The sequence below is a fragment of the Diplotaxodon limnothrissa genome, linkage group LG12 (genome assembly GCF_057381915.1).
Source record: "Diplotaxodon limnothrissa isolate DT_005_m linkage group LG12, D_limnothrissa_male_GT1.1, whole genome shotgun sequence".
In the NCBI taxonomy this organism is placed as follows: Eukaryota; Metazoa; Chordata; class Actinopteri; order Cichliformes; family Cichlidae; genus Diplotaxodon; species Diplotaxodon limnothrissa.
This window is the reverse complement of record NC_140607.1, coordinates 25,856,593-25,879,658: the sequence shown is the minus strand read 5'-3', so window position 1 is coordinate 25,879,658 and position 23,066 is coordinate 25,856,593. Positions and strand designations below refer to the sequence as shown.

The 23,066-nt window shown below is 39.3% G+C and overlaps 1 protein-coding gene across 1 annotated transcript in view; it reads right to left on the bottom strand.

Annotated features, from left to right (window-relative positions):
- Positions 1 to 19,113, bottom strand: part of ipo11 (importin 11) — a 127,541-nt gene extending 108,428 nt beyond the window's left edge. The window contains exons 1-3 of the mRNA XM_085367379.1: positions 19,014 to 19,113; positions 11,756 to 11,905; positions 4,646 to 4,746 (exon numbers count right to left, since the gene is read on the bottom strand). Of these exons, the coding sequence (XP_085223505.1) occupies positions 4,646 to 4,746; positions 11,756 to 11,893 (239 nt within the window). The 5' untranslated portion in view covers positions 11,894 to 11,905; positions 19,014 to 19,113. The remainder of the gene's footprint in view (positions 1 to 4,645; positions 4,747 to 11,755; positions 11,906 to 19,013) is intronic.
- Between the last annotated feature and the right edge of the window lie 3,953 nt (positions 19,114 to 23,066).

Sequence of the window (23,066 nt, the reverse complement as noted above, 5' to 3'; positions counted from 1 at the left end):
ATCGCGATACATATCGTTATCGTTCTATCGCCCAGCTCTAGTACAGCGTCTCTTTATGTCTGTCTCCACGTTGGTTGAGTGTGGAGTAAGTGCATATGAGAGCATGAGGGTGGGAATGGATGTTTGTATCTGTGTGTGCCTGTATGTCTGTGTCTATATGTCAGGTTGGGTGTCAGGCGCCACCTCTCTGGGGACATCTCAGGCCCTCCAAGGTTTGGAGGCCTATCTCCACCCACCACCACTTCCCCTGCCAGTGGCGGACTCCCTCAGACATCGGTGCGTTGATGGTTCTTTGTGTCCAGGGATGGGCGTCCAGGTACACACCGGCTCACTCCTTGGCGGCTGCTTATCGGGGCCTGGAGCCTGGGGCTCGCTCGGGCCACTTCGGAGGTGGGGTGCCCCCGGCCTCTCGGCCTGGGGCTCGGTCACTCAGGCACGGCTGGCTGCCGGCGGAGCTCACGGGCACGTCACTGCAACTCCCCCTGGCTTCTGCTCCGCGGCTGCTGAGTGAGCCCTCATCTGGGACTCTCCTCAGCTCTTTCTGGGACAGTGGCGCGGCTGCCCCTCTGTTGGTCTTCCTTGGTCTCTTGTGTTCTGGGGGCCTCTGGATGTCTGGAGTCTTGATCTCCTCCATACCTGCTTCATGCCCTGGAGGACGGGGCTGTGGCCCCCCCCCCCCACACCCTCTAGCAGATCATTACATGAAGGAACCTTTTAAAAAAAACAAGCGCGTCCATGCTCACAGGTGTACACACGGGTGATCACACCCACAAACTACACCCTTTTTGGCTCCTACCTCAAAGCACACTGTGTTCTGTTGATCTTATGTGCTGCACAATAATGTTTAATATTTAGTATTTACTGTCATATTCCCATATATCATTGTGATGTTGTTTATTCTATTACTCTTGTTCTCTTCTGCTTGTTTTCTTTTTTCTTTCTCAGCAGGTGATCCAGGTGATTGATATATGCATTTTTTTTCCTGCCCATTCTGTTGGTTTTTGTCTTTTGCCCTTCTCCCCCGTCCCTCTTCTCAGCTGTTTCTCTTTCCCTCTTTCTTTCTCCCCTTCTTTCCCCCAGTCAAGTCTGTCCCGTATTCAGTAAGTGAAAATAAAATAAACAATAAAAGGTGAATCAAATGGACCATTACGGCAAGGCTGGGATGGTCAATTTGGTAAAGTAAATCCGTTGGGCATCTTTCTTTGCCTTTAGACAACAATTCTGATGGCAAAAGAGCCAAACGGGACAGGCAGAAAGGGAAAAAAAAATAATAATAATAATAATAATAATAATAATAATAAGTCACTGACTGGCATCCCCAGAGCCCGGACCTCAACATTATTTAAGCAGTGTGGGATCATCTTGATAGTAAATGAAACTAAAGGCAACCAAGATCCAAAGAAGAGCTTTGAATGTCCTTTAAGAAGCTTGAAAACTATTCGTTAAAACTACTTGAAGATGTCATAAGAAAGCTTGCATAAGAGGAGAGACTGTGATGAAGAAGGTGGTCATCTCAAATACTGACCTTCCATACTGTACTTCCATGTATATTTGAACCTTTCAATAAATCACTGCAGATGAAGAAATGAGGAGTGGCTCAAGACTTTTGCATACTACTGCACATTAATTGTAGACCTAATATAGATAAACTGTTACTTTTTTGCACAATGTCTTTATTCATGTACCTCATGTTGCAGATTTATTTAATTCATTTTGATCTTAGACACAGTAATCAGACTGTAGTGTGCAGGAATATTCATTCAAATTATCCACAATAAAACAGGACCAAGTGTTAAACCCAGAATTTTCTAGCTGAAGGCAAGAATGCCAACTACTGAGCCACCATGTCGCATTACGAGGAGCGAGTGCCAGCCGCCCTGGCATTGTTGAATGCAGCACATATCCTAAGAGACCCCTATTATCTCAATTTGGATTCTAGACGTGCAAATCACAGACTTTAATATTATGGCAATAATGAATATGACAAAATAGCCAACTTGGTAAGGGATTTATTAAAATCAATTAAATGTGCTACATTATTAAGTGAAGATCCTGTGAAATGCATTAATTAATTAGTAAACTTTGAATAAACCTGCTGTCCTCCAAACCAGATATACTTTGGAGGTCGCAAAATAGTCACAATTTGTGTGAATATGCAAGAAAATATGTTGTTTTATGATGAGTTACCCTGTTCTAATTCAGCTGCTGCTGAAGTTAGGCACATTGAAAGCATCTGATTTGAAGAACCGTGAGGAGTGACTCATGCTGTAACCCGTGGCAGAAAGAGAAGCGAGATGGGTGGAAGTCAAATTACTTGCAGGGAGATTGCAAATTAGTAATACAAGATTTGCTACACACACATATTTTGGGAATACGGGGGTGAGGCAAGCTTTAAAGAAATACAGGATGAAAGATTAAAAGATATATTAACGTAAGCAAGTATGCTCCTGAGCCCCATTTTGTCCTTGTAAGTCTGCAAGGAGCTAGAAAATCTGATGATTTGAGGGTGGAAAATATCAACCAAGTGAGAGACACAAAAAGATTTAACACAATGCACAGACTGAAAATTTCCTGAAAGAGAAACACTCAACTCCAAATTTTATTAGGTTGTTCTGGCTATTATGTGGGTGTTTCCAGCCACATAATATGTTGCAGGGAGATGTATTTTCAAAAATGCATTTGAATAAATGCAGAACAAGAAGCAGATTTGGTGTAAAAACCTCTCTAAGAACTGCAGGTTGCTCAAGTGAGTCACTCCCTCAGCAACAGTGGAGAATATAGGCCAGCTTTCTATTGTTTTACAAGCAAATTACTTAAATCCTACTTTAACAATATTTATTCATTCATTTGCCAAACTAGGGCACACTATAGTACAACTCCATAAAATTAACTCATAACAATTCAGCTAAATCAACCGAATTCCAACTAAAAATGTAAATCACCCGGTTCTGCATAAATGTCCTTTTCGTTTGTACAATGTTGGTTCTGGTTGCATCGAGGTCAGCGGTTTTCCCAAAGCTGACAGTACACCAGGGATGGCATAAATGTAACAAATAGATTTATCAGTTTAACATTAGGTTAAGTAAGAATTCTTCAGCTTTAAGTTTTTATGTTGTAATTTGAAGTCACTGGAACATCTGTTGATCAGAGCGGGAAACTGTAAACAGGTAAATTACTGTATTATCCATTAATGTCATATTTTTAACTGTATTCATCTCTGTAGTTTTAATATTTGATTATTATTTGATTGTAAAGCTGCTTTACCTTTTACATTTGTACCATCTTAATTTAGGCTTTTTCATTAAGTCCATTAAAAAGGAAGTTGACCTTTTTCATAGGAGAATTTCTGGGCTTGTCACAGCAGCAGCACATGTGTTACATTAACACTGATGACGGCACTATTAGCTCCAAGTGGCACAGTCGTGCTAAAATGAGCCAGGACACAGAGCCGAGTTGGTGCGGCCTGTAATGGCATCTAGTAACACCATTTTGGATGGAAATGGGCATTAGCTTTTTTAACAATGACTTGTTAAAACTATTTATCATCATCTACTACTCTACCCAGTACTGTAACTAAAAGTCCCTTCAGAAAGTGAGACAAAAATCCAAGGCTTGCTGTTCAATAATTGCTTATTTAAAGGACTGACGCAAAAATGTGGCTTTGCTAATGACTTAGAAACAATAACTATTGTAAATGTACCTGGACAAAGTATTTCAAAACCTCAAGTTAACTAAATCTGGCAACACACTCACAGATTAATTTGTTTTTTAAACAATTTTTAAATTAATTCAGTTAAAGTCTATTACTGTAAGCTGCTGTAACAAAAATGTTATGTCATGTTGCCTACACTTCATACACTGACACCACATGAACTGTGCTGAGTCACACACTATCCAACCTCTGGGTAAATGGCATTGTCCAAAAGTAATCGCATCAATAATCCACGGACCACAGCACTCCAAGTAAAATTTAGTTTACAGAACTACTGACAAGAGTGACTCAACTTTGGTAAGAGCAGAAAACTTACCAAACTTACAACAACAACAGAAATGAACTGCAACAATGCGAAGCAGTCAAAGAGTGGCCACAAGTGCTTAGGCAGAACCGATTACCTCCAACCAGCTCCTCTCCTGTGAGTTTAACAGCAAACGTCCATTCAAACCTTACAAAAGCCAGCTAGTCAGGTACCCGAAGAAAATTTGTAGGTTTTGACTACTAAAATCCGATCTTACACCAGACAAAAGAGACACAAAAGAATAAACCGAGCATAAAATCAAATCACAATGATATGAATAATCAGGACAGAAGGTAAAAAAGGGGGAAAATGGCAGCTGTGAGAAGTGATGGAGAGAGAAATGCAGATGTAAGCTAAAACTAGTGAAGGAAAGACAATGGGAAAATGGAGGACATGGAGGCTGTGACAAAACAGAAAATTGCAACTGCAAATATGAAACAAAAAGATTTGAAAATAAAGCCTCAAAATCAGGCAAAGAGATTAAGACCGATGAATAGACATGCTTCAGGAGTGGAAGAGACAAGAAAGGAAACGATGAGCTGCAGGAGAGAAAAGAAAAGGTCTAAAATGGAAAGGCAGAATAGAGAGGCTGATTAGCAGCAGAGAACGTGACACAAGCAAGCACTTACTGAGGTGCAACTCTCCTCCAGTATCTGTCGATGCCATTTTTGAAGTACAGAACCGCAAGCCACCTGACATTCACATCCAGCATGTGGTTATTGAAGATATTCTGTGGGAAAGAAACATAATCAACTCAGCTCACAGTGCCTTGTTAGCTCAAATGAGTAGGACTACACAGTACTCTGATGGCTACAAGCCCTTTAAGATACAGCACCGTTAAAATCCAGGTCACACTGACTTTATGTTACAATATGTCTCAAGTGACCAAACTAATGCAGCTTTACTTATCATAAATGCCAAAATCACTGAGATTTAAAACGTAACCACAGAAAATACTGCTGTGTAAAGTAATTCTTCCTTACACGGCAAAGGCAGAGGCTCCATAAAGAGAGAACAGTAACATCAAAGATTGGAAACTTAGTCCTTTCAAGTTTGGGAGATAAAATGACAACGTGATTTTTCAAAAAGCATAACTTTTACTTTTGCTTTAATGCAAACCTAAAATATCCATCTGTTTTTTTTATTTAACTATGCAAGTTAAGAAAGAAACAAAATCCTCATCAGATTCCTCTCTGAAACAGTAATTCAGCTGCTTTGGTTCCCTTGCTCTTTATTTACTGACACCTTCTGTACCATCTCTGAGGTGAGAGATTAAGAGACCGCTATCATACTAAATGAGACGAGACAGCGCGCACACAGCACACCATGGCGTAATTGCCAGGGACCGTGGTATCAGGAACATCTCGTGAAAATTTAAATCATCTGTGACTCCAGAGATAACACTGAACTCAAAGCTAAGGATGACCCAAGATGGGATTTTTGAGATGGGGTCTAGCAATATGACCCCACCCCCCAATTCCACAAAACATCAAAGCACACACGCTTTTAAAGTGAGTTAAAGAAAAAGTTTGTGGTGATTTTCAGTATTACAAATGTAATAATAAATCACCTTGTGATTGTATGTCCCCACCAATTATGCTACAGTTTGTACCTATGTCTAAAAGTTCACACGGGGGAAAAAAAATGTGTTTTACATTTTTGCAATGTAAGGTCAAAGTTAACATCTTGGCCATCCTACACTTGCAAATATGATGGGCCATTAAAGGAGAGAAACAAATGTCACATTCTGATGTGCATTCTCCTCCATTAATCTGAGGCCATCTGAATGCATCAGTTTCATGAGCAACATTTATTTCCTTTCCATAAAAGTTACAATCTTATTTGGCTGGCTCTGCTAGCATTCACTTATCACTTTTAAAATGGCACAAGTCTGAACTGCATCCAGGAAGAGACAGGCTCACAGAACTGTCTCACACATCGTTAGTTGCTCAGCTCACTCAGTCAGGCTTGTTGGAGAATGCCCTGAACAGCAATAATGTTAGGTGGGAATTTAAAACAAACAAACTATAATAAAAAATTAAAAAAAAACCTCCATGTAGGAGGAACTTTCACTTTGTGCCTCGCCATCTCTCTATGTCCTAACTAACCTCAGGGAAATCTCGTAGTTGGTCCTATACATATGAGATATGCAAAAAACCAGCTTGTTATTATTTTACAAAAACTACCAGGGTCAACTATTACTATTAGCCTCCCTGTTACTAATAGACAATTGTGTATTGTGTATCCTTTTTTTCTGGGTAACAGCCCGCTGTGACTTGTTGTAGCTTTAAACAAGTCTCACACGTTTCCTGCAAGGTTGCAAACCTTTCTTTGTCCATTTCTGTGCAGGATCGTCTTCTTTGACACTTTGCTAGTCATCCACTAATGTCTTGGCACTTGTTCTGGGGTCTTTAGACACAGCTTTCACTAGTTTTCTTTCTAGAGTCCTTCAAATCTTTTGCTTCCTTCCTCTGCCAGGTTTGTTCTATACTGTGTGGCTCTCTCTTCAATTTTTCAATACTTATACACTATACGCTCTGATAACTTTGTATATCCATCTTCTTATATGTAAGCACCAACAACTCTATTTCGCAAGTCTGATTTAATCTGATTTCTTTTGTTTTTAGTATCATATTTTTTCCTCAAGTTTTTATACTGTTTTTTAAGATAACCTTCAGTTTTAACTTGATTTTACAAGCTTCAAGCATTAAAACATCAGTTCACAGCAGTGCTTTGTGCTCAATAAAAAGTTTAGTTTTCCAGAGAGCTGATAATATTGCCACTGGTAATATTTAATTTTTCTTAAATAATTCTGTTAATGTGTGTAAATACAAATATTCTATGCTTTCTAAAGAAAACTAGTATTTCTAGAAATGCTTCCCTTGTTTTGTTGAAAAAGCATTTGGGAAAAACCAAAAAACTTCAGAACTGCCTAAATTCTTTGTGGCACAGCTTCAACAACATGACCCCATTCCTCAGACACAATAGTATCACACAGTTGCACCAGATTTGTTGGCTGTACATCAATGTGACTCTCCCATTTCACCACACCCAACAGGTGCTATGTTGGATTACGATCTCAAGACTTTGAAGGCCTCTGAAGTACAGTGCTATATCAAAAGAAATCTTTGGATCTTTGTGAATTTGAGTGCATTACTCCTACTGGAAGCAGCAATCAGAAAATGAGAACGAAAACAGCCTTTACACAAAAAAGTGTGGTCAAAAAGAGATGGAGATGGGCAACCACATTACTCAGGTAGGCTCGGGTGTTTAAACAATGCTCAATTGGTACTAAGGGGCCCAAAGTATGGGGCAACCTTTTATTGTCAATTTTGGTGATGTCGTGTGAACTGTAGGTTCCTATTCTTAGCTGGCAAGTGTGTCACCTTCATATTGGGTGTTCAGATACTCTTCTGCATACCTTGATTGTAACAAGTGGAGCTATTGTGGTCTTCCTATTAGCTTGAAGCAGTGAAGCCATCTCCCCTGACCTCTGGCAGCAACAACGCATTTTTGTCCAGAGAGCGGCTGTTCAGTGGATATTACAAAGTTTCTGAAATATTAGGCTGTCTAGCACCAACAACCATGCCAAGCTAAGTCACTTGAAATCACATTTTTTCCCGTTTTGACATTGAGTTTGAACTTCAGCAGGTCATCTTGGTCATGTCTACATGCCTAATTGCGCTGACTTGCTGTAATATAATTTGCTGATTAGGTATCTACATTAGTTGCATCAGTTTAAGTGCTGTACCGGTAAATCTAAAAGTTATTTTCCTGAGCTAACTGGTTACTAAAGAGATGGAAGATCCAGCAACACCTGTAGTATACACAGTGTTGGGGAGTAACGGAATACATGTACCGCCATTACGTATTTAAAATACAAAATATGAGTAACAGTATTCCATTACAGTTACCGTTTAAAAAGGTGGTATTCAGAATACAGTTACTTTGTTGAATTAAAAGGATTACATGGCGGTCTTTTCCTGTTTCCTATGTTAGGCTGTCCCCTCTCTATTTTTGGTAATTCTACGCCGGCGGAAACCCAAACAAAACACATATTAAGAGGCTCTAATGCCTGTGTCTCAATCTCGCGGCCCATGTTACCCCCACTTGTAAAATTATTGTACAAATTATTGTACAAAAAGTGATTTAATATGAAAGCAATAGGCAGAGTGTTACAGGCATAGCCCTAAAGAATGTAGCCTCATGGGCAGTATAGCCCAGTTCTAAGTAAGTTCTTAAGACTTGACTGTACTCTGTGTTCGTGTTTTCCTCCAAAACAATAAGTTCTGGTGGAGCAGCCTTTCAACGCCTCTCTCTGTCTCTCACTAGCAAACTTGACCCAAACAACAAAGTAAGGCTAGTTTTTGGCTATGAGCCCGACACGGAGCCCGACACGGAACCCGACGTATTAGTCAGAGGTTCCTTTACTGCGGTTCGGAGCCACGGACCTGTTTTATATACGCGCGGAATAGTTTTCCGTACGAGATCGCTGCAAAAAGTGCAGCCTTACCTAATGTCAACCTACTGTTACTCATTATATATTACAATTTAAAAATCTAGTTGGTATTGGTATGGCGAGTAGGGCTGCTACGATTAGTCGACTAGTCACTATTACGTCGACTGTTAAAATCGTCGATGACTAATTTAATAGTCGACGCGTCGTTTGACGCTTTGTAAGATCCCAAAAGACGCAGGAATAAGTAGTAGGATTTAAGAGTGTAATAATGGACTGAATCAGAAGATGGCAGCACTGCATGTACAAGGATGCCAGCTGCCATTAAACCCCGAAGAAGAAGAAGTAGCTCTGTCCCAGAATTCATAGCGCAGCCCAGCTCAGTTTCCAACAATGGCGGCAGCTGGTTAGTTTTAATATTACTCTTATTAGTCAAAGGAGCTTGCAAAGAAAAGCGTCTGGACTTCTTTAAGTTGAAGACGTTTCACCTCTCATCCGAGAAGCTTCTTCAGTTCTAAGGTCAAATGGTGGAGAGTCCCAGATATAACCTAGTAGGAGTAACCCCCTACAGAGGGACAAAAGGACCCCCTGATGATCCTCTAATCGCCTGAGCCAAGGTGTGAAACTGGGTGTGGGTCCCAATCAGCCAGAGTTTCGGGTGTGTTCATTGTGAAACCTGGCCCCACCTTATCATGCGAATTCCTGAGGTCAGATGGCCCAGGATGTGAGTGGGCGTTAAGGCGTCTGGGAAGGGATCTCAAAACTGGATTATAGATGGCAGAGAGTTGGTGTCGTAAACCCCCGCCTCTGTTCAAAGATGGTCGCTCACAGTGGACTCCTCTTTCAAACCATCTGTCCTCTCTGTCCAAAATGTGAACATTGGCATCCTCGAAAGAGTGTCCTTTATCCTTAAGATGCAGATGGACTGCTGAGTCTTGTCCTGTGGAGGTGGCTCTTCTGTGTTGTGCCATGCGCTTGTGAAGTGGCTGTTTGGTCTCTCCAATGTAGAGGTCTGAGCATTCCTCGCTGCACTGTACAGCATACACCACATTGTTAAGTTTGTGTTTTGGCGTTTTGTCTTTCGGGTGAACCAGTTTCTGTCTGAGCGTGCTGCTGGGTCTGAAATGCACCGGGATGTCATGCTTGGAGAAAACTGAGTTTTTCTGATACACCGACTACATAGGGGATGACAATGTTGTTGCGTCTGTCCTTTGCGTCTGTCCTTCTTATCCTCCCTCGCTGGTGTCTGGTCTTCTTTTCTGTGCCTCTTTGCTGACTTTAAGAACGCCCATTTAGGATAGCCGCACGAGTGCTTCCTTTACATGTGTGTGTTCCTTCTTTTTTTCCTTCAGGCTTAGAGGGAACATGTTCTGCCCGGTGGTGTAGGGTCCTAATTACTCCAAGTTTGTGTTCCAAAGGGTGATGGGAGTCAAAGAGGAGGTACTGGTCCGTGTGTGTGGGCTTCCGGTAAACTTCGATGTTGAGTTTGCCGTTCTCTTCAATGTGCACGGCGCAGTCCAGGAAAGGCAAACAGTCGTCCTTTGTGTCTTCCCAGAGCTAATGATAGTTATATAAGAGCAGATGCATGCTGGTGCAATAAGCTGTACGTCCAATGGATGCATGATCTGATTAGTCAACTAATCGCAAAAATAATCGGTGACTAGTCGACTATCAAAATAATCGTTTGTGGCAGCCCTAATGGCGAGTAGCCTTCAGTAATAGTAATAAAAATCACACAATAGTACTTTCATGTAGTTGTAAAAAGCATGATAATACATTAAGTAATCCAAAGTATTCAGAATACATTACGCTCATTGAGTAATGTAACGGAATATGTTACAAAATACATTTTGGGGCATGTATTCTGTAATCTGTAATGGAATACATTTTAAAAGTAACCTTCCCAATACTGAGTATACAGAAGACCTTTATTGCTTAAGCAGCACGTTTCCGCTTGTAGCCTTCATCAGGGTCATCATCAATTTAATACTGCAGCACTGATTCAATACCTGCAGCATCATCATCCGGAGGGATCCATCCTTATGCTTCTCCAAAGAGAGAGAGCTCAGCATCTTTAGTCACATAGCACAACAGTGGTAACTACATTTACTGCCTTTAAAAAAATAAAAAATAAATTAAAAAAAACCCACCCCAAAATAAAGACCGGAATAATCAGAAGCTAACAACAAATTACTTTGTGTACCTCACCTCACAAAGCTGTCTTTACAAACTTACACATTACTAATTGCTGTGACTTACTAAAGGTTACTAAAGTGTGCATGGATGCATTAGCATAACTAGATAGATAATTTGCAAGATGACACCCTAAGTAGCTGTGAAAATGTTTTATTCTAATACGGTTAAAAGAGGAAGTCTAACCTAATGCATCTAATATTACGTGATGTACTGTTAGACCTCACCCATAGTACTCATTGTGCAAGAAGCATGGCTCATTCAGTAACTGTTGTAACATCAACAAATATCATCAATGTTTGAATAATAAGATCATGTCACTGTAAAACCCGGAATGTAACATATCCCGTGTCTAAGACGCAACAGGACTACGAGAGGAGACAGACAACAAAGGCTATCGTTAGTTTCACTATATTTCACATCGTGGAGAAGTAGTTTCAAAAGGAATTTTCGGAGAGACTTCCAACGTGAAAAGGAAATCGCATGCAGTGTTGTCTCACAAATCTACAGTGTATTATTGGCAAATATAAAGGAAAATAATAAACTGTTCCATGAATGTAATAATCATTCGAGCTTACCCTTGCAGAACACAACCTGAGCCAATTTATTTACAAAATGCAGAGAGAGATGAAAGTGAAATCCATCTCATTGTATTGTATTGTATGGTTTAGACAGCAAACAAAAATGTGTGAGGATCCACTGTGGATCCACAAGGGCTTTGTGGTGAAAAGACACCAAGTGGTAGGTGCCGGTCAGGGCATTGTTTACCAGCTTTGTCACCACACATGCTTTTGCATATTGACAGTTGATGTGGTTAAAAAAGAAAAAAAACTTGTTAGTTACTTTCGTGTGAAGGTGACTGGACAGACTGTTAAAACAGAAAATATCTTACTCCTCAGTGTCCTGTTCTAATGCCGAGAGAAATATTTCCATCCATCCGAAAACAAAGAAGCCCTAAAATGATACGTTTCAGCAGATAAATTAAACCCGGTGGCATCTAACTTTCAGCAAAATACCCTATTAAGATCTTTATTAGTTTTAGTGGTTTTGATGTAGACTTTATTTCTCTTCTTTGATATCATGGCCTCACCAGAAGGACTGAGTAGAAGCCTGGCTGGGTCTCCCACTGCCGGAGCTGCTCCTCCGCAGGCTTGAGCACAGCTGTGTCCTGACTGGTAGCTTGGGTTAAGGCCTGCAGCACCACTGAACTGGCACTGTCCATATCCATAGCTGGATATATCTGAAGGAAAACAAAAGGGGAGGGAGAGAAGGAAAGACAGACAGAAAGCAGAATTTATTTTTTCTGTCCGTGAAAAGTTCTGGTTGAGCTGGGAGTAAAACCTTTCAAAATTGTTTCAGTGTAGCTAAAGCTGATGCAGTCAAATTACATCTACAAAAAAAAAATGTCAGTACAAGGAATTTCTGTTGCTTTGTCTGTGGCTGCATCTTTTTCCATCTTATTTTTATTATAGATCAAGCAGTGCTGAAATCACTGTCAAACTGACTGGGAAAGAAACAAACCCATCCGAATAAAGAGAAGCGCACCTAATAGAAACACTGACAGTCATCTCGGCTGTACAAAGAGCTGTTCTGTCCCAGATAGAATTCAAGCACCCCAGCTTCACACGTCCAAAGGTGTTTTTCAGTCTCAAAGGAAGTACCCGAGTCACTTTCACAGTCTGAATAATGAACTGTTGCCTAACCAGGCCTACACTGATAACATGAATCCTTCATTATGAGCTCAACCTTTCATGAAGGGACTAACAGATTTTGTTTCCCTTTTTTTAAAACACTCTCCTCAGTACAAAACAAAATGAGCCATTTACAATATGAATAAAAAAATACATTTATTAGTGTTATTCCAAATACATTACATTAAAAACGTTTTTAAATAATCCTTTTAACAAACCAGTCATATTAAATTGGCACCATACTACTAAGTGCCATCCGTGAAATCATTAGTAGTATGGTGGCTGACTTTTCATGACTAGGTTAGAAAAACAGCATAGGGAACAACAAGACTGCCATCTACAGTCCAAAAGTAAATATCCTGCACCACAAAACACTGTGTGCGTCTGTAACTACATGTGCATTAAGAATGCATCAGGAGCATTGCGGCCGGTGCAATTTTCACATTACAAAGTATAATTATTGTAGTGCACAGTCCATGCATTATACATTACCATTATTAATTTTGATTATAGTAAGACTAGTACCAGTCAATTCTTAAAGACATTAATGAAGGTCGACTTTGTGAGCACAGTTATCTTGATTTAAGATAAACATTCACCTACAAATTGATAAGCGTTTCCTCACAGATAAACTTTACCTTGGTGGGCCACCCAGACATAATAAGAGTTACCAAGTATACTTTAAGTAATTCGAGCTTATTCCCCCCCTTATTTGCCTGTGTAAATGATGCTATCTGCGATCAGTGTCCAGGTTGTTATTGTGGCAATGTGGTTTCTGCTTTCTCTGAGAGTGGAAGCAGAACTGCTGCGAACTGGAGGGTCACTCCAACTGGAAACTGCAGAAAGTGACTACTGATTCAAGTGCCGCTACAGTGAGTTTACTGAGCCTGCAGACCAGAATAAGGACTGTCACCAGCTGCAGTCTAAGACGGTGGAATTCGAAGTTCATCTGCAGGATGAAAGGCTCATTCTGCAGAGCCAACTGATTATAATATTCACTTATTTTTCACAAAGCACTTGACAAATAAGATTTTCTCTTTTTATTTACAGGGAGGGGTACTTCTACACTTTCATTTCCAACTCACATTCCACTCTTGTGACTGTTGACAACGCTTTCCTGACCATCTCCATGCAAACTGAATCAGAAATGGCAAAAAAGGATTTCACTCCAAAGAATCCAATAATTCAGTCCAATAAAAATCCCTTGTTTTGACATCTGTAACTTACGTCATATTTTTATTTCTATTTTCTTTCCTTAAGTATGGCGTCTTGACAGTCACCCTTCTATTAATACTATTTGCTAATTTTTGTATGTTTGTTTCACTTAAATGTTTAGATCATCAAACAAATTTAAATATTAGACACAAAAAGCAGTTTCTAAATGAAGGTGTTTATTATTACGGGGAGAGAAAAAAATCCAAACTTATATGGCCCTGTGTGAAAAACTGATTGCCCCCTAAACCTAATAATGGCTGGGCCACTCTTACCAGCAACAAGTGCAATGAGTCTTTTACAGAGAGGAATTTTGGCTCATCTCAACCCCATTGTAAGATTTTCAAGCATGAACTGCCTTTTTATTCAATATTCAAGTTGAGGTCAGAAACAGATGGCCGGATATTCTACTTAAGGATGTTTTGGTAGACAGCAGAATTCAGCAAGTCTTCCAGGTCCTGAGGCAATAAAACAGCCCCAGACCACTACACTACCAGCACCATATTTTACTTTTGGTGCGATTTTCCTTTTCTGAAAATCTGTTTCTTTTATGCCAGATGTAATGGGACAGGCACCTTCCAAAAAGTTCAACATTTGTCTCATCAGTCCACAGAGAATTTTCCCAAAAGTCTTTGGGATCATCAAGATGTTTCTGGCAAAACTGAGATGAGTCTTTATGTTCCTTTTGCTCAGCAGTGGATTTTGTCTTAGAATTCTGCCATGCAAGCCATTTTTGCCCAGTCACTAGGGCTGGGCCATATCATACCGTTCACGGTAATACCAGTATAATGTTGGGCAACGACAAGGAAATGAAATATCGCGATAGAATATGGGTAAAACGCGCATGCGCAGTGCCTTTGTTTTCATACGCACATGGCGAAAAAGGCACGGCGGTGACGGAGAAAGACAAGGACGAAAGCGGATCGTTGAATGAAACGGATGAACCAGAATTGGTTTGTAAAAATGGTGCAACTTCAGTGGTGTGGAACTGGTTTAGCTTTCGTCCGTCAGATACACAACAAAGCACTATTTTTGGTAGAGCATGCCAGCGGACCGTCGTTATTACCGTGTTGTTTGGTAAATACGGCACACTTAAAAATCAAACCTTTGATTTTTCTGAAAATCGTGCCCCTTATAATCCCATGTGCCTTATGTATGAATTCTGGTTGCGTTTACTGACCTCGAAACGATTTTATGTCGTACACGGCGCTCGAAAATCTGTCAAATGTTTTAGTACGACTTTGCTAAGCTACGAACCCACACCGCTTGATGGATTGTCGGGGCATTACGGCTATCGTAGGCAGGAGCCTCGCGGAGTGATACGTACTGTGCTTCAACAAAATATTACCGTATTGTGTGTGTATAGCCTCTTTTTAAGTTTTGTGGATATTATACATGGTTATGCTGAGGATATGTCGGCCAATTTCCACTGGAAATGCCTTTTGGTTAAACTGTCAGCAAGGAATTTGCACTGTTACGTTTTTATACAACTTTAATGTAAAAAAAACAGCTGCTTGTTTAAGTGAAAATACATTGATGGGGTTTTTTTTGCACTAATAAAATTGTGGAGTTGTAAAGTATTTTCTCTAGTGTCAATTATATCGTCAGTTATATCGTTATCGCAAATTTTCAAATCTATATCGTGAGAAATATTTTTGGTTATATCGCCCTGCTCTACCAGTCACTTTCTTTGAATCATGAACTCTGACCTTGACTGAGACATGTGAAGCCTGCGGTTCTTTAATGTTGTTCTGGGTACTTTGTGAGCTCCTAGATGAGACGTCGATGTGCTCTTGGAGTAATTGTGGTAGGCCGGTCACTCCTGGGAAGCTTCACCACTGTTCCAAGTTTTCTCCATTTGTGTATAATGGCTCTCACTTTGGTTCAATTGAGTCCCAAAGCCTTACAAATGGCTATATGTAACCCTTTCCGCCTCACAGATTTCAGTGACTTCGTTTCACAGGCGTTTCTTCAGATCGTGGCATGATGTGTTGCTTTTAGAGCTCTTTTAGCCTGTTTCACTTTGTCAGACAGATTCTATTTCAGTGATTTCTTGATTCAGCAGGTCTGCCAGTAATAATGCCCGAGTGTGTTTAGTAAAACTGAACTCAGCTTTCCAAAAAAATGTGGTCAAAGTTATTTCATGATCTAACAGGAGGGGCAATTACTTTTTTACAGGAACAGGTAGATTTTGATAACTTGCCTCCCTTAATCAGTGAAATCATCTTTTAAAAACTGGATTTTGTATTCATTGGGGTTATCTTCATCTAATACAAAAAAAATTGATGATCTGAAACATGCAAGTGTGTCAAATATGCAAAACACAGGGGAATCAGGAAGAGGGTAAACATTATTTTCACACCACTGTATGTAGACATAACACTGCTTTATCCCTTTAATTGGGTGCCTCTTTCGACATGAATGCTTCATAGGTCATAGTAAGTCGTTCAACAAAAATACCCTCCTCTGAAAATGGTCATGACAGACAGACCTGTAGCAATACTGGGGAACTATCACTCAAGGCCATGAAGGAAAAAAAAAACACTAAGAAAGTCCGACTCATTGGAAGCAACAGAAATGAAGGTTGGTTCAAGAGTTTTAGACAGTACTGTATGTTTACTGCAGAAACTAAAGTTAAATAGTGATTAGTCAGTAAAATAAAATAAAAAAATATGATACAAAAAAAGAAAAATGTGTTTTTGGTTTAATCTTCTCTTGTTTAAAGTTTAGTAGAGTTTAAATCCAGTCTAAAAGCTTTAAAAAAAAAAAAAAAAAAAACAGGGTGCAGCAACAGAAACTCAGCTGGTACCGAAATGACAATGAGTGTTATGTGGAGCATTCAAGCACTGAAATGCTTGCAAAGCAGAGGGAAAAAATTAGAAACTTGGATAAAATCCAGTTTTTGAAATGTTGTATAGAAGGGCGGATTTGGCAGAGAGCCTAGTCTTGGCTCCAGCAGTAGCAGCTAATAACGTTACACTCAACCCTCTGAGAAAAGCACAGGAGGACAGGCTCTGTCCCCAAACTCCTCCCCCATGCAAGACCAATACTGCTGAGGTTTGATCAAAAGGTAAATAAAGATGTTCCGCTCTCTGCAGTCAAATTTAACAACAAAACAATAAAATTATACTAAAATACAAAAAGGTTACATCCGTTGGACTTGGGGTTACCAAGGTAGCCCACACATAGTACCTAAGGTATACACCAAGTTTACCTTAGGTACTAAAAAACCATGTCGAGCACTGCTGAGCTGACCTGAGTAGGTACTAATGGAAGGGCTTTAAGTGAGCATGTAGTGGCAAATGAAATAAGCCTTTGGATGAACAATGACGGCATTGTGATTTTGCCAGGCAGTTCCTATTAAATACCATCTATTAAAAATGTTTATTTAGGTAATATATGCTTTAATATAATAACTTATTTTCCTATGGTTAGTGATGTTATAGGACAAATTTCTGGTGAGGAGGAATACATTATTAAAGCATTACTGAAACAAATTCTGATAACACAGAATCTGCAGATTGACTTCAATCAGTAGCATTATGAGTTTAAGTCGTGCTTATCTTTTCTGTAATGTAATAAAATATCATCCATTTAGAAAACTGACCTGTGTGAGCTGCCTGGTTTGCTAGGACATTGTCTACTGATATACTGATAATCTCACTGTCGTGGACGGCTGTTTTATACAAAGAAGGTTTACAGAGCAACATTTTAAACTATTTTAAAGTGATTTAAATATGGTTTCAGTGGCAATTTCCGGAGTGGAAACTGAATCTCAAGATAGTTTCAGGATTATCTAGCTTACTCTTGGTGGGTATTTTAGTTAAAGACATCATTAAAATGGTGGTAGTAAGTAGACCACTGTAATATACCAAAATTCTTTTTCATGACACATGCTTTAACTTTTACCAGAAAAAAAAACCACCACGGCCCAAAAAGAAACAAAGCACTTAAGACAGTTTTTTGTTTTCCCTACAGTGACATACAGTATGAGAATGTGCTCTGTTCTGATCACATACTGCTTTTTTTGTTTTACCACTGTAAGAGTCACAACCTTAAACTTGTTCATCCACAATCCAAATCTGCATAACTATTCACGGTCCTTGGTGAGTGTAATGAGACAAACCTGGGGCAAGTCTGACTGCAGGAGCAAGACCAATGTGTCAACCTCAAATTGCTATTTAGTAGCTCAAAAGGTAGCTACTTCAATAATCTCCAACAAAGCACAAAAGAGGGAAAGAAAGCTGTTCCCGCTGAAGATAGAAGAAACAAACTTGTTTTGCCACTTAAGACAGAAACAGGCCACTGAGTACAGCCAAGCTACAAAGGAAGATTATACCATCACCTAATGATGTGTGACTCAAACAAATCACTCCAATTACCACTGTTGTAGCCCTCACTAGTTCACATGAAGAGCAAAAGATGGACGTAAAATTGCACGGTGGAAAAGCTGGGCGTTTCGCATTCTGTTAAAAAGCTCAACGCAGGAGAGATCATCCCACGCAGAAAATATTTTCTAGTTTTATTATCTGACGATGCTGTGCAGTTTCTGAAGCGTTACAAGGTTAAGATACTTTATTTACTGTTAAGCTAAAGTGTTATTTTATACTTTAAATCATATGCTGTGTCACTGGATTTAAGGCTGCTGGCACCTTCTTTCAGTAATCACTCTCGACAACAGCTAATTGGAAAATGATAGAAAATACCCCTTAATTTACATACATGAAATGCTACTACCTGAATATCGTGATATGATTTGGGGGTTATATCACCCACGCGTAAATTGCCAACACATGAGGCTAATCCAGCGGTAGGCAGCTAAATATTGTTTTGCACTTGCCGTAGCTTCTGTCGCTAACACTAGCTTGCTGTCAAATGTTGGCTCGGTTGACAAGAAAGCTAGGGTGGCAACTGCAGGGGCTATCGGTACATTTACTGATTTACCTCCAACTAAAGCTACGGTAACACACGCCTGGACATTTTACACTATATATAGCTATATGTGTCTACAGGCCTTTAGTCAAAGCAAGGATTTGTTATGATTGTACAAACGCAGTCGCTAGCATGTCTACGCAGTGGGTTAGTTTGTTTCTGAAGCACAGAAGGAACCAAAACAAGCTCAGTGGCGTGGGGTAATAGTGGGGCAGAATTTTTAAACTAATGTGATTCACATTTGCCTTTTACTACTGCTGTAGGATTATATAGTCCAACTTGCTGTAGTCTTGCCCCAGTGCGCGTCATCTATAATCAAAATACCGCTCACTCACTAAAGAACCGGGGTGGGCAGAGTTCATAATCGTGCATATACCCCAAAACACCAAAGCTAACTTTAGGCTGACTAGCTAGCAAGCTTGAACTTATTCTATCCAAACCAACGTCCGTCAGTAGTATTTGTCCTGGCAACCAATTAAATATTTCTACAAAGACATATGAAGCTGGACTCACCTAAAAGAAAAGCAGTAGAAAACAGAATCTGTGCTTGTAACAGTGGCTGCTAAAGCGCTGCCAGTGGTAATGTAATGAGAGGTGGAAACACACGCTTGTAGGAATGGCGCGGGGAGAACAGCAGGCGCGTGTTGATGACGTAGGATCAGCGGCAGGCTGCTTCATCATGAGTAAAGAGAGCCAATCGCTGTTTAGTATACTGACACCAAAAAATCTGGCTGCTGAATTTTTGTATTTTGTTTGTTTTTGTAGGAAGTATTTTAAAGTTAATTCCGTCCTGAACTGGAAACCAGTGAAGTTACTTCAGTACTGGAGTAATATGTTCAAATTTCAATGTGCCTGTAAGGACTCTGGCCACTGTATTCTGAACAAGCTGAAGTAACCCTACTAATGATTTGGCAAACAGTAGTCTAGCCTGCTTGATATGAATGCATAGACCCATTTTTCAAAGTCAGACTCAGAAATATATTTTCTAACTTTTCATACACTTGTTAAGTGGTAGAAAGCTGTTCTGGCGACCTTATTTGTATAATTATCCAAACTGAGTTCCAAAATAATGCCAAGGTTCCTGACTTGCTCACTGTGTTCAGAGAGAAGAAGATAAACATGGACGAAATTCTGTTTCTGACATTTTTGGTGCAATCACAAATATTTCTGTCTTGTCTCTGTTCAGTTCTGAAAAGTTTCTATACATCCATCAGTTAATGTTATCAGTGCAGCTTATTAAACTGTGAACAGTAGTTAGATGATTAAAGAAAAATAAAAAGCACAACTGTGTATCATCTGCATAAGAATAGTAGGACATATTATTATTCTTTTTGATAGTGCCAAGCACATAAAGGACATTTTAGTATCTTGTTTAATATTTGTCTATTTAAACTTGCATAGAGACCATGCATTATTCAGATATACAGTTTCATGATTACTTAATTTCCTGATTTACTTTAATTATCTTTTTTTTCCAGTTCAGTACATTAGTTCTAGTATGTTTCCAGGGTGGGCTTTCTCATTTCAGTTCAGTGTTTGTTTGTTTGTTTGTTTGTTTGTTTGTTTGTTTGTTTGTAAGTCCCAAAAAGTTGATTCTGTTCATCTGGACATAGCGTTTTCAGTGGGAAAAACATTCCATCGCTCATCCAAGTGACGTCTTCAGTCTTAGCGATTTCCCTACCAGGATGATTGAGCATGCATCAAGACGTTTGTTTGTAAGTTTCTTTTTTATATATAATTTGACAATATGGTCAGTTTTCAGGGGTGATGCAAACACAGCACTTTGTGAAGGTGGCTTTGTAATATAAAATTCAATAAATAGATCAGTGTGTCCTCTGATTTTAAGTGTCAACAGATTTGACTAAAACTAAAGACACAGGTATATATATTTCTTTTATTTTTGTGAGCAATATTGTTTTGTCTGTTTTTTTATTTTGTTTAAATATCTATTTGTTTACATCTACTGTTTGTTAAGGTTTAATTAATTATTATAATCATGATACCTTCTGTACTGTTTGTCGTTCATTATGATTCCCCAGGATCTCAAGCTGTTTTCTCAGAAAAGGCCAGCTGTCCTATAAGGCTTGTGTTTATGTGATGCTGTTTCATTAAATAGCATCGCTAATTTCTTCACAATTTGGCCTCAGTCAGAAAACCAAAGAAAAACTTCATTTTGTATTTGCTGAAAAACTCTAAAGGGCTACGACTCATCATTTTCTCGGTGGAACAACGCACTTTTGGGTTGAGTTGTGCCAAAACTTGATTTCCAGCATTTTGCCAAAAAGTGATTGCCTGTATTTAAACTGCTATAAATAACTTTTTGGCCTATATGTCAATTGTGTCCAGTCCATCATGAATGATATCAAGTCATCTTGAGCCACAAACGACATTCCTATCACAAGGTGAAAGCCGCAATCACTTTTTTGCAAAGCGACTTTTATATATCCTTTATTTATCATGTTAAAAGGTCTCACTTACATTAAAAAAATTATTTTAAGAGTAATCTGGCCAAGAGAATAGCAGAAATTGCAACAAATATAACAATAGGTCTATAAGGATATTTTAAGTGGCCTTAAAGGGTTGGATTGGTTATAAAGTAGGTACAATAACACAAAGTCATCACTTGAAAAATGTTAATTTTGAAATTTTATATATAACCCCATTTGTAAATCATGCTCATAAAGTCTATTTCCCAATACAAGTAAAGACATTAACGTAAAAAAATTGAAAAGAAAAAAAGAAAAAAAAATAAACTGGAAAAAAGAAATTGAAAAACAATCACTTTTTTGCCTGAAGGGCCACTATGCACCGGCCGAACAAGCAGTGACAGCAGTCCATTGGTTCATTTTCATGACTGACACTGGATTGCCCAATCAAATCTCGTAACGTGACCGGCCCCTCCCATAGCTATGCTGTGTGCTCATGGATCAAATGGCGAGAAGGTGGAGCTGGAAAGCTGAGAGAAAATAGTAAAAACAAAAATAGATGCAATAAAATGTGCCAAACTAACAGACATGTTAGCTGTCGGGGCTGCTGCACCGTGAACAGTAGTAGCAGCAACAAGTAGTAACCAGGCCTCACAGTCAGAGGAGCGTGCTGCTGCTAGCACCAGCTGAGGGGAACACACACATATATACATACCAAAAAATAATCCAAGTCCAGTCCTGTTGACATCTCTGATCCCTAAATGTGGCTTGTATTCAAGGAATTCTCTAATCTTGCACATGGCATGTGGTCATTCACTGGGGGGAAAGGCATAACCCAGAGTACACAGGATAGTTATCTGTAGAGTGTATCTGTAGAGTGTAGACGAGTTTATCTTCTCACATAATCTCGAACTGCTTGATTTAGATTTTCTTACCACTAGGTGGCAGAGATATTTCAAAGCAGATGTACAGGCACGCAGCCTTTAGGTTATCAGGTCAGAATCTTGACCAATGTATAAATGAAAACTGCTTATTTTAAAAACCTGGAAGTTATACAAGACAAAGTGGACCACATTTCTGTCAGTCTATCATCGGTGACACCAGAGATAAACAAATCATGCAATCACACATTTATGTTGGCTCCCAAGAGAGTATTCATTCCTCTCTGTGGTTTACCACACAATAAGTATTATGCATTTACTGAATACTGATCACATCAAATAAATATAGTTTACCACATAAAGCAACCTACTCAGTGCAAGACACCAACTGACTAAATGTGCCCTATTTCAGTATTTCTCAAAATCAGAGTAACTTGATATTTGTGTGGAAAATGCTGGTCAAATAGCCTTTAATGTGTTCTGGGCAATAAGCAGACATATTACAGACATATCACTTAAGTATCTGAGAAAGTACAAGTACTGTGAGAAACTAGTTCGCCTTTTTGCACATAGCCCATTGTCAGGTGACATGCAGAACATGTTTTTCCACACAGTTATCTAACTGTAAATCATAGTGTCACTAATCCCTATCAGTCTTCGTTTGAATTTCGGTGGCCATTTCACTGAAGGCTGTGTATTAACTGGGATAACTTACAATTATGGTACGCATGTCAAGAAAAAAGCTTTCTAGACATTATAACGACAAGAAAGATGATCACTTTTGACAAACAATGGATTTGTTGATACAAACAGAATAGAAGAGAAATATCCTTTATTGTCCCTCGTTGGGAAATTCGCGTGTTACAGCAGCAAAGTGAAAGGCAGACAGAACTTGCAGATTCAAGTAAAGAATATCAAATAAAAAATGAGAAATGACAATTTTACAAATACTTGATCAGACATTGCAGCGCTAAAGGTGAGTGAGACTTTTTTTAAATGAAAATGAAGTCATAATGCAGCTGCTCAGAAAACGATAAGATTTAATTACACACTTAGCACTCTTCCATACCTACCAGCCTAAGTTTGTGTGTGTGTGTGTGTGTGTGTGTGTGTGTGTGTGTGTGTGTGTGTGTGTGTGTGTGTGTGTGTGACTGTCTGCCTGTCTGTGTGTATATTGAGATGTTCTTTAACCCTTGTGTGGTGTTCGTATTTTTGTTACTCAGCCAGTGTTCATGGGTCTGGTGGACCCGCTAGAGTTT